This window comes from Ailuropoda melanoleuca, chromosome 8 (assembly GCF_002007445.2).
Source record: "Ailuropoda melanoleuca isolate Jingjing chromosome 8, ASM200744v2, whole genome shotgun sequence".
Taxonomy (NCBI): Eukaryota; Metazoa; Chordata; class Mammalia; order Carnivora; family Ursidae; genus Ailuropoda; species Ailuropoda melanoleuca.
Genome location: NC_048225.1, coordinates 51,909,982 through 51,929,759, shown reverse-complemented (window position 1 = coordinate 51,929,759; position 19,778 = coordinate 51,909,982). Strand labels below are relative to the sequence as shown.

At 36.4% G+C, this 19,778-nt stretch overlaps 1 protein-coding gene across 1 annotated transcript in view; it reads right to left on the bottom strand.

The window, feature by feature from the left end:
* Window positions 1-19,778, bottom strand: part of GDPD4 (glycerophosphodiester phosphodiesterase domain containing 4) — a 95,718-nt gene that overhangs the window by 36,051 nt on the left and 39,889 nt on the right. The window contains exons 10-12 of the mRNA XM_019809757.2: window positions 15,809-15,965; window positions 1,918-2,139; window positions 839-993 (exon numbers count right to left, since the gene is read on the bottom strand). Of these exons, the coding sequence (XP_019665316.2) occupies window positions 839-993; window positions 1,918-2,139; window positions 15,809-15,965 (534 nt within the window). The remainder of the gene's footprint in view (window positions 1-838; window positions 994-1,917; window positions 2,140-15,808; window positions 15,966-19,778) is intronic.

Sequence of the window (19,778 nt, the reverse complement as noted above, 5' to 3'; positions counted from 1 at the left end):
GATCAACCACCACATGGCCAGAGAGGCAGGAAAAGTGAGAACAGGAGCAGCGGTAAATCCAACAGCTTAGTTCATGGCTTGAGATGCAGAAAGGTAACTAGTGGGAATTTTTATTAAGCCCAAGGAGATTTTGGATATATATCTCTCCAAGGAAAACTTTGTCTTTGAAGCATTTAAAATCATCTGAAAAAATTTACTTTTAAATCTAAGAGAAAGGAAATATGGATTAAATTAAGCAGGGATTAATAACAGTTAAGTTTGGAAAAGTTGCCATTTTATTCCTTGGTGCTTTTAATTTGAAAAATCTGTCACTAATTACATATTTATAAATGTACTTGATAATTTTAGTTTCTTCTCGTGCTTGGTTGTTTTAAGGTTTTTGTTTTGTTTTTAGTGATTTAGTTATGTTCTTAATTATCCCTGTAAGAAATCTGGCTATCTGGACCACAAAGCTTTTTATGAAGTACGGCAATCCATCTGGTAATGGCAGGAGGAAATAAATAACTTCCTGATTTCTGACTTTTCAATGATCACCTTATATAAGAACAAAACCACCAAGCATACAAAAAAGCACGTTGAATGATAACAGATCGGAGATAAAGGAGAAGGGGCTAAAGATGAAGACTATGTTCAAGACTAGTCTATACTTGACAAATGTTTGCTGGCAGAGGGAGGGAGGAAGATAAGATGGGAACGGGAAGAGGGGAAAGTAGGGAATTCCAAAAAAAGCCACACAAAGAAATCTTGAGACGAGAAGGAGAAGCGAAGGAGCTTGGTGGGAGTGCAGATTTTACGCAAGTAAGGCAAAAGCTGCCAAAAGAAGTGTGGTCAAACTTACCTCAACCCACGGTAGAACAACCTCTTGTAGTCAACATTTATTCTACTGATGTTTTCTTTTGTAAGACGCTCGATGGAAAATAACCGGCCCACGTGCTGAAAACCAGGAGCTGCGTTTCTGACATACTGCCTATCGAAATTTGGCAACCAAAAAATCTGTAAGGAGAAAAAGGAAGCCTTTCAGTGGGTAATCAGCTCTCCAGGTACAAAGAGCCCCATGTAGAATAAATGGAGCCTCGTCCCAGCACTGGTAACAGTCTACAGGGAGTGGAGAGAGATTCTGGTTCTTGGTGAGAGTCAACTTGGCCTAACGAATTCTTATTATGGGGCTTTCACCAGGATTGTTCTGGAGCTGAGATTTCTCAGAGTCCACAGCCTGAGTCAAATGCCCACAGTGTTCAGATAGGCTCACACTAACCAAAGTGGATGAGGGGTTGGTAGGTGTGGATGAAAGGTGGGAATCATATTTCCTCTGGTTGATGACACTAAAAATCATCTTTGAAAGGGGTCATTTCCTGTCAATGGGGAATACTAAAATGATTCATCTGTGGAAATAGTTCCGTTTGCAAGAAAATACATATTTGTTTCACTCAGCACTCTACCACATTCTGAGAACTTAAGAGATTTGGAATGATTGCTCAAGTGCAGAGAATTGCTTCTAAAAAACATGAACAAATCTCTGCTCAAATAAGAACCAGCTGTTTCTTCTGTATCATTAATTAAAGCCAAATCCTCAAAGCCTCAGCGTTGCCCAAGCCCTTTCTAATAGTTTATGCTAGTGACGGTGCAGGTCACATCACATAGTCATTACACACATGCCTTTTTAACAGAGTGCTGTTATTTCACTTCGTTTGGAGTAGCAAACAGCTTCCATGTTTTTCCCCACTGGGGAAAATTTAACTGGGTCATTCTTAGATTGCCACATGTAGCTACATAAGTAACAACCTCCATTTCTACAGAGAGCGAAATTATTTGGGCATCTCAGGGAAGATCGACAGGGTAGATCGGGTTCAACTGCTATGCTCCTGGGACATGCTACCCACCTCCCAAATACCACCATAAATAATGAGGGAGACATACCAGATGTTGCTCAATTTTAGAGGCAAGGATCACGCTTACTATATGGCGAACATATGTGTTTCTGAGAGGATGTTTTTGTGGAGGGGCATTAAGATCAAATATCACAAATTTTTTTTCCTTCTGTGCAAGTTCCAATAAATCAGTTAGTTTTGGAATCGTCTGATTTTCTGCTCTTTCGCGATCAGCCTTTGACAGGCGTTTCATTTTGTAAAATGGTTTTGACTAAAAACAAATACATCAAAGAATACATTGGCTCCTATCAAAAGCAATTTCCAATTTTCCTGCTCTATAGCCCCACACCCGGACCCACCTCCATTTTGATCCATTATTATTCAACCCACCAGACCCTCTGAAATACTGGTCCTAAGATAAGAGTTGCCAAGGAGAGAAAGTAAATGTAATCTTCATAGGTAATTACGGTATTTGGAATGATTTCTACACTGTAAAATATGTCTTTGCACTGAAAGTCCTTCAAATCTTTGTCTTGACCTTCCTTTTCAGCTTTTTTTCCTATAACTTGTGGTAATAAAATCTCTTTTTATAAAAGTCACACTGGCTTCCCACATTTGCTTTGGCTGTTCTAGTTTTATGTAATGGAAAGAAAATAGGCTTTAGCTTCAGATTAAATTGGATTCAATCCTGGCTCTATCACTTATTGGCTTTCCTTGACGAATCCACCTGTTAAAATCTTTTTTGTGTGTGTGAAGATTTATTTATTTGAGAGAGAGAGAGAAAAAGAGCACAAGCAGAGGGAAGAGGCAGAGAGACAGAGAGACAAAGAGAAGCAGACTTCCCGCTGAGCAGGGAGTCAGACTCAGGATTCAATCCCAGGACCCGGGGATCACGACCTGAACTGAAGGCAGACGCTTAACTGACTGAGCCACCCAGGCACCCCTCCACCTTCCTAAACCTACAAAGCCCAGCTTAAATGTTACCTCCTTCATGAAGCCTTCATTAAATATTCCTGAACTAAAGAGACTTTGATGGTATTAAACTCCAAAGGCTCATTTTTATGCCTCAGTTGTATGTTTCATTCTGCCTTCTACTTGTTTATGTCTTAGACCAGATTCAAATCCTGGTTTCATATGTGTCTTGCTGTGTAACCTTGGTAAAACCATTTAAATTCTCAGAGTCTTCATTGCCCAAACTATAAAACTGGGGAGGAGAGAGGTAATTTATGTATTTCTCAGGATTATTTTGAATATTAGATACGATAAAATATGTACAGCATCTACAAGCATGCCTAGTACATAGAAAAGTAAACAATTCACATTAGTTCCCTCACTCCCTACTGTTTCTGTTGGATTCTACTTCCCTTATGACAGGAACTGTCATATTTTCTTTGCAATACACAGCATTTCATTTTACATCTCAGTCCATACATATATTAGCTATATTAAATTTAACAGATGACTACTTTTATAGTCATTTGCCCATTTTAGATCATTTGTAGGTGAACTCAGTGATAAAAGGCTACCTCTAAGAAGGAAACAGGACATGGGTCCTTTTCTCAAGAGGTAAGTAGTCTCTTTTTCCTACGCAACTTTATTTTTGTTCTCATTCTTACCCTATTTCTTCCCCTTCCCCTGACCTCCTCCTTCACAGCAAAGAAATTATCATATCGTACAGTATCCTCATGCTAGAACAGAAATCAGGCCGTGGAAGTTAAGTTAAACCCTGGACTAGATCTGAATTGAGGTCTACTATTAAGTGGTTTCTTAATCCTCAGGAAAAGAGAAAATTTGCTTCAAAATTTAATATATTGTTAGATCTACCAGATCTAGACCGACTGATTCACTTAATTATTAGACCTCTATGTGGAAAAATTGTTAAAAGAACAGAATGGGAAAGATCAAGACAGAACTTAAATAACTCAGCTGTGCATAATTTTAAAAATGCCCCTGAATGGGCAAAAAGAATAGGAAATGCACTATACAAGGACATTTATAAAGCCTTTCCTTTAAGGATAAATTGAACAAAAATTTTTTTAAAAATAAAGATTAAACAAGAGGAGAGTTTAAAACTAGATTCCAGTAAGCTTTAAATAGTATTATGTGGTAGCTCTAACAGCAGAAGTAAATTAAGCCTTTTTGGCGGTGGGGGGGGGCATATAAAATAGGGGACTTAGAAAAATAAACTGGAATGAGACACATCCAGTTTAGACTACCTCCAACATATGGTTGAACATCTTCAAAAAAGTCCTAGAAAGTAACAAGCTAGAAATGAAAACAAACTTCTGGTTTTCCACATAAAACACCCGGTTCCTCAAATAAAAACACACTAAAAAGTCCTCAGTACTCTATGCTTAGCTTAGAGAAATTACAAGTAGGACAATCCAATGTATCATATTGGTAAGAAATAGAACAATTTCCCAAAATCTGCCCAATAATGTCACTTCAAGGGAAACATTACCACCCAGAAGGCAGTTCTAAAGAGAACTACCTGTAAATATAGATGAACAACAATACAACTTCTTGTTGATACAGGTGCCACCACCTGTACTATTAATTCTACTACCATGGAAAATCAGATTGCTCAAAATACTAAAACCATTTAAGTAGTGGGAATTTCTAACAGTCTTAAATCCCTTTCCACGTCCCAAACTATAACTGTTACTTTTGTCAGAAGAACACTCCTTTCTTCTCTATGGCACTTTCCTGTAAATTTCATCATTAGAAATCTATTCTGCAAAAAAATATACCACAGACAAAATATTTTCAGGAGTTGCAGAAAATTCTACTGCACATTATCAAATTATGGCTATGGACATTAGTATACTGATTCAAACAACAACCAAATAACCGGTCATGGTACCAGAATCACTGGGAAAAGACAGAATAATTGGGAGTCAAATCTGTAAGGGTTCAGACTAACTCTATTGACACCATTGCCTAGAAACCTCTTAATGCTGAAGTTAAGGAAGACCTAAGCCAACTGTAACAGACTTTTAATACAACAAGGATTAATTATGCCTCACAGTAGTCCAAGCAAAATATGTTTTACCTGTTTAAAACAAAACAAAACAAAACAAAAACTGTGATGGTAGAGGATACAAATTCGTCTAACATCTGTAAGCTATTTACCAAAGAGTTATATCTCATTTTCTAATATTGCCTAGTCCAAATGTATTCTCTTTGGCCCTATCTTTACTTTCATGTTTTAGTTGATGAAGATAGCCAATATTCACTGCCTTCACCAGGGAACAATCAACAATTCACCCGAAAAGTTATGCTTTAGACATTTACTGAAGCCCCATACTACTTTTCTTAAATCTTAAACCAAGATCATAAGGATATGCAGTAATGCATCTTGAAACTTTAAGATCAATTATATATTCATAGAGTTTCTAAAAAGAAATTTTAGTTCTACAAAATAACAATTCATTATCCAGGGTTCAGCAAACTTATTCTGTGAAGGGCCAGATACTAAATATTTTTGACTCTGTGAGACATACAGTCTCTGTCACAACTACTCAACTCTGCTATTATACTGCAAAAAACAGCAACAGACAATTCATAAGTGAATAAGCATGGTATGTTTCAATAAAATTTTATTTATGGACCTTGAAGTGTTCATATCATTTTTACAGGTCATAATGTTATTTTTCTTTTGATTTTTTTCACCCATGTAGGAATGTGAAAAACACTCTTATTAGCTCACAGGCTGTATAAAAACAGCCAGTGGCTGTCTTTGGACAGCAAGCCACTGTTTGCCAACACTTGACCTGAGCCATAATATATTGGCTGAGGAAGGACATAATCTAATGAGAGATCACAAATTATCCAAAATTATCCAAGGCCAAACACTAAGGACAAATGAAATAATTTCCAAATTTGTTAGATGTCGTAAAGTATACACAGCAAGGTCTTTTGAAATAGGCCTCTATGATTTAACTTAAACATCTTGGGAACCATTGTCACAAAACACAGAAACCAAAACACCGTCAGTAATCTCAAAATATTTCGTCAACAATCACCTTTGCTAATCTTCCAAATCATAATAAACCTTTCTTTGATTGAAAGTATACGAAAGGGGAAGCCATGGTCTAAAAGTATTAACTCAACAACCTGGCACACGTCAAAGACTCATTGCCTATTAATGTGTATTCCTTGATCCAGTAGCAAGGCTCTTTATCTTTGCCTCAGAAGAAAATGCAAACTGATGCAGCCACTCTAGAGAACTGGAAGTTCCTCAAAAAGTTGAAAATAGAACTACCCTACAATCCAGCAATTGTACTACTAGGTATTTACCTAAAGGATACAAAAACACTAATTCAAAGGGGTACATGCACCCAGATGTTTAAAGCAGCATTATCAACAACTATCTCCAAACTATGGAGAGAGCCCAAATGTCCACTGACTGAGAATGGATAAAGAAAAGGTGATACACACACACACACACACACTGGAATATTAGTTAGCCATCAAAAGAATGAAATCTTGCCATTTGTAATGACATGGATGGAGCTAGAGTGTATTATGCTAAGCGAAGTAAGTCAGGCAGATAAAGACAAATACCAAATGATCTCACTGATATGCGGAATTTAAGAAAGAAAACAGATGAACGTATGGGAAGGCGGAAAAGAGAAAAAGGAGTGAGGGAAACAAGCCATAAGTGACTTTCAACTATAGAGAACAAACTGAGGGTTGATGGAGAGAGGTGGGTGGAGGAGGGGCTAGATGGATGATGGGTATTAAGGAAGGCATTGTTATGATGAGCACTGGGTGTTGTGTGTAAGTGATGAATTACTGAATTCTACTCTGGAAATCAATATTGCACTGTACGTTAACTAACAAAATTTTTTTAAAAAGAGGTGAAACATAGCTAACCGAAAACCACCAATTTTAATAGGTAGACAGAAACAAGGAAAAAGGAAAAACAGAGATACGAAATAACCAGAAAACAAAAGATAAATACATATTAGTAATCACCCTAAATGTAAATGGATTGAACTCACCAATCAACAGAGAGAGAGAGAGAGACCAGATGGATTAAAAACAATGCCCAACTATGCTGTCTTAGGAGACTTACTTCAGTTATAAAGACACAAATAGGCTCAAAGTGATGGGGTAGAAGATGATACTCCAAGCAAAAGAAAGCACGTGTAGCTACATTTATACCAGACTGCAAGCCAAAAAGTTAACAAGAGACAGAAAAGGTAATTATATAACGATAAAGGGGTCAATACATCAAGAACACAAAACAGGGGCGCTTTGGTGGCTCTGAAGGTTTAAGCAACTGTCTTCGGCTCAGGTCATGATCCCAGGGTCCTGGGATCAAGCACCACATCAGGCTTGGATCTCTTGCTCTCTCTCTTGTTAAGTCAATCAATCAATCAATCAATCTTTTAAAAAACTCACAGAACAATCATAAATATGCTATGCTCCCAACACTTGAGCACTATTTAATTCTAGTATAGTTAACATACAGTGTTATATTAGTTTCAGTTGTGTAATATAGTGATTCAACAATTCTATATATTACTCAGTGCTCATCATGATAAGTGTACTCTTAATCCCCATCACCTATTTCACCCATTCCCCCAACCCACCTCCGTCTGGTAACCATCTGTTTGATCTCTATAGTTAAGAGTTTCTTTTTTTGGTCTCTTTTTCTCTGTTTTGTTTCTTAAGTTCCATATATGAGTGAAGTCACATGGTATTTGTCTTTCTCTGACTGGTTGATTTCACTTAGCATTATACCTTCTAGATCCATCACTGGCAAGATTTCATTCTTTTTTATGGCTGAGGAATATTCCATTTTGTGTGTGTGTGTGTGTGTACACACACACTGTATCTTCTTTATCCAATTATCTATCAATGGACTTAGGCTGCTTCCATAATTTGGCTGTTGTAAATAATGCTATAATAAATATAGGGGTGCATATATCTTTTCACATTAGTGTTTCTGTATTCTTTGGGTAAATGTCCAGTAGAATTACTGAATCATATGGTAATTCTATTAAGTTTTTAAGGAACTTCCATGCTGTTTTCCACAATTGCTGTACCAGTTTGCATTCCCACCAACTGTGCATGGGGTTCCTCTTTCTCTACATCCTCACCAACACTTGTATCTTGTGTTTTTTATTTTAGACATTCTTATAGGTGTGAGGTGATATCTCATGTGGTTTTGATTTGCATTTCCCTGATGATTACTGATGCTGAGCATTTTGTCTCTTGGCCATCTGGATATCTTTTTTGGAGAAATGTCTTTTCGTGTCTTCTGCACATTTTTTAATTGGATTATTTGTTTTACTGGTGTCAAGTTGTATAAGTTCTTTATATATTTTGCATAGTAACCCTTTATCAGATATGTCACTTGTAAATAACTTCTCCCATTCAGTAGGTTGCCTTTTAGTTTTGTTGACTGTTTCCTTTGCTGTGCAGAAGCTTTTTATTTTGATGTAGCCCCAAGACTTTCTTTGCTTTTATTTTCCTTGCCTTAGGAGACATATCTAGAAAAATGTTGCTATAACCAATGTCTCTCTTCTAGGATTTTTATCTTTCAGGTCTCACATTTAGATTCTTAATCCATTTTGAGTTCAATTTTATGTATGATGTAAGAAAATGGTCCAGTTTCATTCTCTGCATGTACTGTCCAGTTTTCCTAACACCATTTGTTGAAGAGACAGTCTTTTTTCCCATTGCATATTTTTGCCTCCTTTCTCGAAGATTAATTGACCATATAATTGTGGGTTTATTTCTGAGCTTGCTATTCTATTCCATTGATCTTTTACTTTTTTCTTTTCTTTTCTTTTTTAAGATTTTATTTATTTATTTGACAGAGAGAGAGGCAGCAAGAGAGGGAACACAAGCAGGGGGAGTGGGAGAGAGAGAAGCAGGCTTCCTGCTGAGCAGGGAGCCTGATGCGGGGCTTGATCCCAGAACACTGGGATCACGCCCTGAGCCGAAGGCAGATACTTAACGACTGAGCCACCCAGGCGCCCCCTATGTGTCTATTTCTGTGCCAGTACCATACTGTTTTGATTACTATAGCTTTGAGGATTATCTTGAAATCTGGAATTCTGATACATTCAGTTTTGTTTTTCTTTTTCAAGACTGCTTTGCTTATTTGGGGTCTTTTGGGGTTTCATATAAGTTTTAGGATTGTTTGTTCTAGTTCTGTGAAAAATGATATTGGTATTTTCATAGGGACTGCATTAAATGTGTAGATTGCTTTGAGTAGGATAGATATTTTAACAATATTTGTTCTTCCAATCCATGAGCATGGAATTCTTTTCATTTGGTCATCTTCCATTTCTTTAATCAATATTTTATAGTTTTCAGAGTATGAGTCTTTCACCTCCTTAGTTAGGTTTATTCCTAGGTATTTTATTCTTTTTGGTGTAATTATAAACAGGACTGTTTTCTTAATTTCTCTTTCTGCTACTTCATTATTAGTGTATAGAGATACAATGGATTTCTGTATATTGATTTTGTATCCTGCAACCTTACTGAATTCATTCAATAGTTCTAGTAGTTTTTTGGCGGAGTCTTTAGGGTTTTCTATACACAGCATCATGTCGTCAGCAAATTTTGACAGTTCTACTTCTTCCTTAACAATTCAGATCTCTTTCTTTCAGATGTCTGTTTTCCTTCCTTCCTTCCTCTCTTTCCTCCCTCCTTTTCTTTTCTCTTTGTCCACCCTCCATCGCTCCCTCCCTCCCTTGTCACTGAGGCTAGGATTTCCAGTACTATGTTGAATGTAAGTGATGAGAATGGACATCCTTGTCTTGTTTCTGATCTTAGAGGAGAAACTCAGTTTTTCACCATTAGGTATGATGTTTGCTGTGGGTTTTTACAGATGCCCTTTATTATGTTGAGGTATGTTCTCTCTAAACCTACTTTTGTTGGGGGCGTTTACCATGAATGGATGTTTTACTTTGTCAAATGCTTTTTCTGCACCTATTGAAATGATCATAGGGTTTTTATTCATTCTCTTGCTGATGTGATGTATGTTGATTGACTTGCAAATACTGAACCACCCTTGCACACCAGCAACAAATCAGACTTGATCGTGGTGAATGATTATTTTTTTAATGTATTGTTGGATTCAGTCTGCTAACATTTTGTTGAGGATTTTTGCATTTATGTTCATCAGAGATATTGGCCTGTAGTTCCTGTTCTTGTTCTTCTTCCTCTTCTTCCCCTTCCCCCCTCCCCCTCCTTCCCCCCTTCTTCTTCCTTTCTTCCTTCTTCTTCCTTCCTTCTTCCTCCCTTCTTCCTCCTTCCTTCTCCTTCCCCTCCTCCTTCTCCTCCTTCTTCCTTCTTCTTCTTCTTTGTAGTGTCCTCATCTGGTTTTGGTATGAGGATTGTAATGCTGGCATCATACAATGAATTTGGAAGCTTTCCTTCCTCTTCTATATTTTGGAATATTTTGAGAAGAACAGGTATTAAGTCTTCTTTAAATGTTTGGTAGAATTCACCTGTGGAGCCATCTGGTCTTGGACTTTTGTTGTTGGAAATTTTTTTTGATTACTGATTCAATTTCATTCCTGGGAATTGGTCTGTTCAAATTTTCTATTTCTTCCTGCTTCAGTTTTAGTAGGTGATATGTTTCTAGGGTTTATCCATTTCTTCTAGGTTGTCCAATTTGTTGGCATATAATTTTTTTATAATATTCTCTTATAATTCTTTGTATTTTGTGCTGTTGGTTATTTCTCCTCTTTAATTTCTGATTTTGTTAATTCTTTTGTTTTTATGATGAGTCCAGCTAAATGTTTTTCAATTTCGTTGATCTTTTCAAAGAACCAGTTCCTGGCTTCACTGATCTGTTCTGTTTTTTTAGTTTCTGTTTCATTTATTTCTGCTCTGATATCTATTCTTTCCTTCCTTCTACTGGTTTTGGGCTTTGTTCTTCTTTTTCTAGTTGCTTTAGTATAAGGTTAGGTTGTTTTTGGAGATTTTTCTTACTTTTTGCAGCAGGCTTGTATTGCTACAAACTTTTTAGAACCACTTTTGCTGCATCCCAAAGATTCTGGATTGTTGTGTTTTCATTTTCATCTGTTTCCATGTATTTCTTGATTAACTCTTCGATTTCTTTGTTGACCCTTTCATTGTTTACTAGCATGTTATTTAACCTCCATGTATTTGTGTTCTTTCCAGATTCTTTTCTTGTGGTTGATTTCTAGTCCTACAGTATTGTGGTCAGAAAAGATGCATGAAATGACTTCAATCTTTTTGAATTTGTTGGGGCTTGTTTTTTGCCCAAATATGTGATCTATTCTGGAGATTGTTCCATGTGTACTTGAAAAGAATGTGTATTCTCCTGTTCTGGGATGGAATGTTCTGAATATTATGTTAGATCCATCTGATCCACTATGTCATTCAAAGGCACTATATCCTTGTCAATTTTCTGTGTAGATGATATATTCATTGATGTAAGTGGGTGTTAAAGTTCTCTACTATTACTGTATTTCCATCACTTAGTTCCTTTATGTTTGTTACTAGCAGCTTTATGTATTTGGTTGCTCCCATGTTGAGTGCATAAATATTTACAATTGTTGTATCTTCTTGTTGGATTGTTCCCTTTATGATTATATAGTGTCCTTCTTTGTCTCTTGTTATGATCTTGTTTTAAAGTCATTTTTGTCTGATATAAGTATTGGTTTTTTTTTTTTAAGATTTTGTTTATTTATTTGAGAAAGAGAGAGCACAGAGGGAGATGGAGAAGCAGATCCTCCCCTGTTGAGCAGGGAGCCCGACATGGGGCTCGATCCTAGGAGCCTGAGACCATGACCTGAACCAAAGGCTGCCGCTTTACCAACTGAGCCAGGTGCCCCTGATATAAGTATTGTTAACCCGGCTTTCTTTTCACATCCATTTGTATGATAAATGTTTCTCTACCTCCTCACTTTCAATTTGCCTGTGTCTTTAGGTCTGAAATGAGTCTCATGTAGGCAGCATATAGATGGGTCTTGCCTTTTTATCTATTTCATCACCCTATGTCTCTGATTGCAGCATTTAGTCCATTTACATTAAAAGTAATTATTGATAGGTATGTACTTATTGCTATTTGAAAACCTATTCTCTTTTGACTTTTTCTCTGTTATGCGTGTGCAAAACACTCTTTGTATTTAATATCTTGTTCTCACTGACCCTATAGAACTAAGGTAGAAATACTTTCTACTGAGTCTCTACTTTTCATGGCAATGCAGTCATTTGCATAAGTTGAATAAAAATCTGTCCTTTTTACTGGGATATAATTTAACAAATTGTGTAATCAAGGGCCAAATCTGGAGGATCATATTTGAGAATACATTCCATTCAGTCAGATATGACAAGTCTCCAGTCTCCATTAAGGACACATATATAATTGATATTTGAAAACTCATGCTTATAAGTGTTCCTCAGCAAACTGGTATCTGTTGTTGTATACTCTCCCAGAATCACAGGTAGTAAGAAAGATCACAGCCTAGCAGGAAAATAGAGGAATTTGCCCATGTTTGTAGGTATACAGGTGAAACCTGGTAAAGAAGAATTTCTTATTTTGTAAATAATAGTAATAAAAAGAGTTCGGGAATAATAGCAACTATTAAAATTGAAATTTTTGAGTCTATACGTAATATCCAGACAGAATCTAATTTGAAAGACTTAGAAGTTGTTTAACACAATCTGGCTCTAGATTTGCTGATTATACAACAAGGAACCTTATGTGTGTTAACTGACCCTCCTTACTGAACCTGTGGAAATTAATAAAGCCAAATAACACAACATCGTACTGAGATGAACCTCTAAATAATCTATAGAAGTTAATTATGACTACAAAAGGAGACTGTTAAACTATTCAAACTTATAAATAAGGCAAAAAGTTGATTATTGGGCCATATAGTATCATGGTAGCACATTCTTTAACAAACCCAAGTAAGAGTCATTTGATTCTTAGGGTAAGGTACCTTTGTTTGAATTACTATTTACTATTGATTAGGGCAAAACTATGTAAAGTTAGGTGTGAAGTTGTAGAAAACTGATAAAAATGGAAATGATTTCTGTCCAACAGAGATGCAAATGATATTTTCTGACAGAAAAGTACAAAGGTATAGCTTTATTATCATATAGTATCAGATAATCCTATGGTATATTATATATATATACACACACATATACATATATATACATACATATATATACATATATACATACATATACATATATACACACTATATATGTATATATACATATAGTATAGTATATTAAGTAAGTTTGTATCTAATCTAGCAATCTAATTTCAGCATTTCTTTGTTGCACTGACTATACACATGTTGGGTTCTCACTTTTGAGTGGGTTTTGTCATCCTGATTTGTTCTCTCATTAATGTGCTAAATAAAACTTTTACTCATACTCATTATCTAGTTGCAGGAGAATTATATATTTTTTAAAGATTTTCTTTATTTATTTGAGAGACAGCACAAGTGGGGGGGAGGAAGAGAGGGAGAGGGAGAAGTAGATTCTCCACTGAGCAGGGAACCTGATGCAGGGCTCGATCCCAGGACCCTGAGATCATGAACTGAGCCAAAGGTGGATGCTTAACCAACTGACCCACCCAGGCGCCCCTACACGAGAATTATATTTTTATCATTTTGAGAATTATACTTTTACAAAAAGATATAAGAAAGCTCTACAGAAATGTTGGTTTTGCTGGAGAAACAGGAACTCTGCTGAACTTCCAGGAACAACTACCAGAACTGCTCTATTTTTATTTCATTATTAATCAGATTAACAATTTAATTTTCACCAATAATCTCAGGAATAAATATACTAGCAAATAATGATCAACTCACCACCATCATCAATCCATACTTATACACATCCAATGAAGAATGACCAGAATAAAAACAATTTCTTTGCTATGAAAAAGTATCTAAACATCCAAATCTTTAAAATCACATGCCAACACCATTTCAGCCACCCCTGACTGCAGAGCATGCAAGCAAAGAAAACTCCACAATTAAACCTAAAAATAAAGCCCCCTAGGTAACCATATTTGGAACTCCAGGTTTCAGGATACTCATAGTAATAGGATTAACTAGCCATAGTAATAGTATTAACTACATGCTGCAAGCATGTCACCTAAATATGCTAAAATAAAACTATTAATCCTTAAAAAATCCACCAAAATTACAATAACATATCTAACCCTATCACTTTACAATCAGATTTTATGAGCCATACATCAGACACAATATCAGCCTTTTCATCTGGAAGGCACATTTGCCAAAACATTAACTATGGCTGACTAACCCAATATATACATTCTAATGGAGCATCTCTAGTTTGTATGTGTCTACTTATTCATGTATGGTGAGACATACACAGAGCCTACATACACAGAGAAACCTGGAATACCAGGTTTTCACAGTTGGAAACAGTATTTATAAGCTATATACTACTATAAGAACAAGTTTTCTAAGAAGATACAGTAATTACAAATCTACTTTCAGCTATCTCTTATATTAACACTAGTTAATAGAATGAAATTGAAGTAGAGAAGCCCATTTTAACATAATGCTTTACTTAACACTATTTTTACATGAAAAAGGATCAAATAAGTTCCCAGAGTTAATATCAAAAATATAAAATTCCATTCCGCTCTGAGTATGCAATTAAAGATACCTTAAGACTTATTTTCATAATTATAATTACCTGATGAGAGAGCTATTACTACAGCTGATACCCATACCACACTATCTCTGATGCTACAGGTGCTAGCAGTATGAATGCTTGCTGTCCTGTCGTGCTCAGATGTTTTTTTCAAAATGGAAGTCTCAAAATGAGTATATTTGATTGTTACAACCAAGGTCACGTACACCCCCCCAGACATATGATAAGTTGGAAACTAAGTAGTTTTGTTTACTTTAATCTGTCTTGGGAAGGCAAATTTAACTTTTATTGAATGTAAATGTGACTTTTTATTTTAGCCACTTTGAAATACTCAAGATTCTAAACTCTCTAACTTCTTATTTAAGCATGGCTACAATCTCTCGTGTTTTCTACTCTTCTCCAACTCTGTCTCCCATCTCCTCCCTACCCACCTTTCTCTCTTTTCTTCCCTCCATTCTTCTCTTCCTCTTTCACACATGCACGCATGCACACCATATCCACTATTGCTCCAGTATACTGTAATCTTTGAAACACACCACCATCATTGCCCATGGTTCCCATTAGTAATGATCTTCCCTCAGCTCAAATGATACCTTTGCATGAAACATTCAACTCTCTCAAGTAGAACCATTAACTCTTGCTTCTAAATTATACTGTACACAGCAACGCTTTTTATTTTACCACAACTTCATTGGTCTATTTATCTCCTTCTTCCAGAATCCCCCATCTCCATCCCTCAGACTGAGTTAAAAGCTGCTCTTGTGTGCTCCTAAGCAACCTAAAATTCACTCTAGTTTAGCACTTATCACGGGGTATTGTAACTGTCTCTTCTAGCCTGTGAACTCCATTAGGGCTGAGTGTGTGTTTATTCGCCATTGTATTCCATGTGCCTAGCACCCAAAAGGTATTCAGTAAATATTTACTGAATGCTAAAAAGAGGAGGCTAGAATAAATATGTTTCCCTGCCTCATCTATGACTGTGAGCTACTCAAAATGCCTAGGGAAATGCTGTGTATATGGTAGTCACAATAAAAGTTCATGAAATGCTTCGATAAAAAGAAATTAAATGACAAAAGTAAGCCTAAAATTTCATCTTCAGAATTTCCAGTGAATGTAGAAAGCAGCAATCAGACTGACTGCATTCCTGGAAAAGCCCTCCTGTCAATGGTACAGTTTTGCTACCAAACTGGCATGGAATTATGTGTATGCTTGCCTTTATTTCTAGGAGCAGCACATGACTTTATACAGAAGAGATTCAGTGCAGGTTTGTTGAGTTGGGGAATGTGTCTTACCCGTGATTGTACAAACCATTTGCCTGCATTCAGAGTAGACAGGAAATGCCAACGGAAGAAGGTAGAATGTGTGAGGGAGGCATTGGGCAGGACCTCCCTAATATTGGTTGTTCTTCTCAGGTCGTTGTCATGCATGAGAAAAGGCACCTGATCGAGACTGCAGGCAGAAGGAGAAAAGAAAAGGGAGAAAGGCTGAACTCAGCCACCTTGGCAGATAAGGTTCTCAAAAAGCCCATCAATGTCACAAGTCTTACTAGGGTTCCTTGCTCCCTCCCAAATCTCAGCAAAGGACTAAGTACTAGTCACTTACACTTTGATTTCAATATTTTTATGCTCTAGAAGTCAGTATTTAGTGACATATAAAAACCTATTAGTGATGGTGAAAAAGTAGCTTCCGTATCTAGGGGCTTTCTGGCATTGAGAAAACAGTAGGTACAGTAATAATTGAGAGTAAGGTGAGTGGGGTAGGGATGGGGCAAAGCTCTGAGGTCCCAAAACCATACTAAACTGGCATCCACACAATCTCCCTGTTCTGACCCATTTCCCAGGTAGGTACCTGCTCTGAGATTTCTGGCCCTAGACCCTTCATATATTAGATGGTATCATTAGAAAAGCTCCTTTTTCTCTTACCTGTTATTTGCCTTGAAGTATCTCTGGTTTTATGAAAATCTCTCTCCCTTTCTCATTAAAATACCATGAAAAGAACTCTGTAATGGCTATGAGGCCAGCTCTGTAACAGAGCTTAGACTTAGCATGCTGTCCATAAACAACTAGAAAACTGGACAAAATAAGGGAAATAATTCTTTTCAGCCCAGTGAGGAACTGGGAGCACAGTATGATTATCTCTGAGAAAAGGTAAACAGATGAAATGAGCTCTTCCATTACCCAGGCTTCCTTCTTATAGGTAAATACTAGACTATGGCACAGAGAGGGGGAACCTAAAATGGACCCAGCTATCATGCTGATTTGAGTAGAAAGAGAACAGATTAAAGATAGGTCAAGATAGCTAGAATTTGTGGGCTAGAGTCTCACAAAGAATGGAGCTATGAAAAAAAAAAGTTCCAGAGAAATATGCAGAGGTCCTTTGAGTGTATGGCTAAATATCAATTAGTATATGTGCAGAGTAAAACTCTATAAACCTTGTAAAGAACAACTTCCAAGAAAAGAAAAATTACCAAAAGTTTTAAGACAATGTGCAGAGCTCACACAGGGGCATGAATCTTTCAAGTTCCATTCAGCAAGAGCAGAGAGACTTCAGTAATTACAAAGGCATTCTTCAGAGACTCCAGAGGGCTATGCCCTAGAATGGGGATAATTTGAACTAGAATGACTTTAGACCCACCATTAAAGAAATTAAAAACATCCTTCAAAGGATCAAACTAACTTTAAGTAACTTAACTGCTTGCTAGAAAAGTCCAAAATTCTTTAAAGGAATATATCAAAATATAGCACCTAGCCTAAAATCGCAATGTCCAGCACGTAACCCAAATTTACCAGACATGTGAAGAAGCAAGAAAATGTAACCAGGACCAGAAGAAATTACTCAATAAAGACAAACTCAGAAATGAAAGAGATGACAGAATGAATTAATAAGGGTATTAAATCATATAAAACAAAAATACAGGTGTGTATTTAAATAATGTCAAGAAAACATGAACATAATAAAAACATAACTGTAAGACACACAAAAAATGGAAATTCTAGAGCTGAAAAAATATATTAAATGAAAACTTCACTGGATCAACTTAACATCAGATTAGATATTACAGATCATGTACAGATCAGAGAATTTGAAGATGTAGGAATAGAATCTATCCAAATGACCTGTAAGACACTATTAGACAAATATTATATACATATGATTGGAGTCCTAAAAAGACGGGAGAAACAAAATATACTGTACTCCAAATATAGGGGATGTGTGCTCTAGTCACTGTTTGCTGCTTTTTGCCATAGAAGGACAGACAGAGAGGCAAGCAACCATTGTTGCACCTACTCCCACTGTTGCAAAGTCCTCCCTTTCAGGCTAAAGTTTCTGCCAGGAAATTTAAAGGACTAGCACCCTTTTTACCCCTCTTCATTCTTCTCCTTTTCCCAGACATTAAAGCCTAGCACATTAGAAACAGATGCATATATGGGGAAAATTAGAAAGTGTGCATTCTGGAGGAAAGGATCAGAAAAACCTAAAACCTTGATTTTACATCTCAGATTGACCCACAGCACAGACATCGTATGTGATGTAAAAATAATAACAAAAAACACAGCAAACCCTGAGGAAGGGGGAGAATATGATTTCTAGGGTTACCACATTATTAGATTCAAATTTCCAGTTGTCAATTTAAAAAATCACAAAGAAACAGGAAGTATGGCCCATTCACAGAAAAAATTAAATCAAAAGAAACTGTTCCTGAAAAAGAGCTGATGGCAGATATACAACACAAAGACTTTAAAACAATCATCTTAAAAATACACAAAGAACTAAAGAAAGATGTGGATAAAGTAAAGAAAACAATGTATGAACACAATGGAAATATTAATAAAAAGAATGAAAAATCTAAAAAGAAACCAAAAAGAAATTCTGGAGCTGAAAAGTACAATAACTGAAATGAAAAACTGACTAGAAAGATTCAAAGGCAGATTTAAGCAGGCAAAAGAAGGATTCAGTGAACTTGAAGATAGGACAATAGCGGTTATTAAGTCTGAGGAAAAGAAACAAAAAATATTGTTAAAAAAAAAGTGAGAGTCTAAAGGATACCCTAATACCAAAGCCAAATAAACACACTACAAGAAAACTATAAACCAATATACCTAATGAACACTGATGTAAAAATCCTCAACAAAATACTAGCATATTCAGCAGTGTATTAAGAGCATTATAGCCCATGACCAAGTAGGATTTATTCCTGGAATGCAAGGATGGTTCAACATACCAAAATCCATCAATGTAATACACCACATTAAACAGAATAAGGGGGGGGGAACCACATGACCACCTCAATTGATGCAAAAAAAGCATTTAATATTCAACACCCATCATGATAAAAGACACTCAACAAATAAGGAATAGAAGGAAACAACCCCAGCATAATAAAAGACATAAATGAAAACCCACAATGATCATCATTATCAAAGGTGAAAGATCGAAAGCTTTTCCTCTAAGATTAGGAATAAGGCAAGAATGTCTCCTTTTGCCACTTCTATTCATAGTAGTACAGGAAGTTTTAGCCACAGCAATTAGGCAAGAAGGAGAAAAAGCAACCAAACTGGAAAGGAAAAAATGAAATTACCCCTGTTTTCAGAGGATATGATCTTATACACAGAAAACCCTAAAGAGTCCACAAAAAGCAGAATAAATAAATTGATCCAAGTTGTAGGATACAAAGTCAAAAGACAAAAATCAGTTGCATTTCTATAAACTAACAATGAACAATCTGAGTAAGAAATTACAAAATGGGGGCGCCTGGGTGGCACAGCGGTTACGCGTCTGCCTTCGGCTCAGGGCGTGATCCCGGCGTTATGGGATCGAGCCCCACATCAGGCTCCTCCGCTGTGAGCCTGCTTCTTCCTCTCCCTCTCCCCCTGCTTGTGTTCCCTCTCTCGCTGGCTGTTTCTATCTCTGTCAAATAAATAAATAGAATCTTTAAAAAAAAAAAAAAGAAATTACAAAATGATTCCAATCACCACAGCCATCACAAAGAATAAGAATTAACCAAGGAGGTGAAAGATCTACATGATGAAAACTAGAAAACAATGCTGAAAGAAATTAAACAAGACATAAATAAATGGAAATATATCCCATGTTCATGGATTGGAAGACTTAACATTGTTAAGCTGTCAACACTATCCAAAGCAATCTAAAGATTCAGTGCAATCCCTATCAAAAATCCCAACGATCTAGCGGGTTAAGATGGCGGAGGAGTAGGGGACCCCTTTTTCAGCCGGTCCCCTGAGTTAAGCTGGATAGGTACCC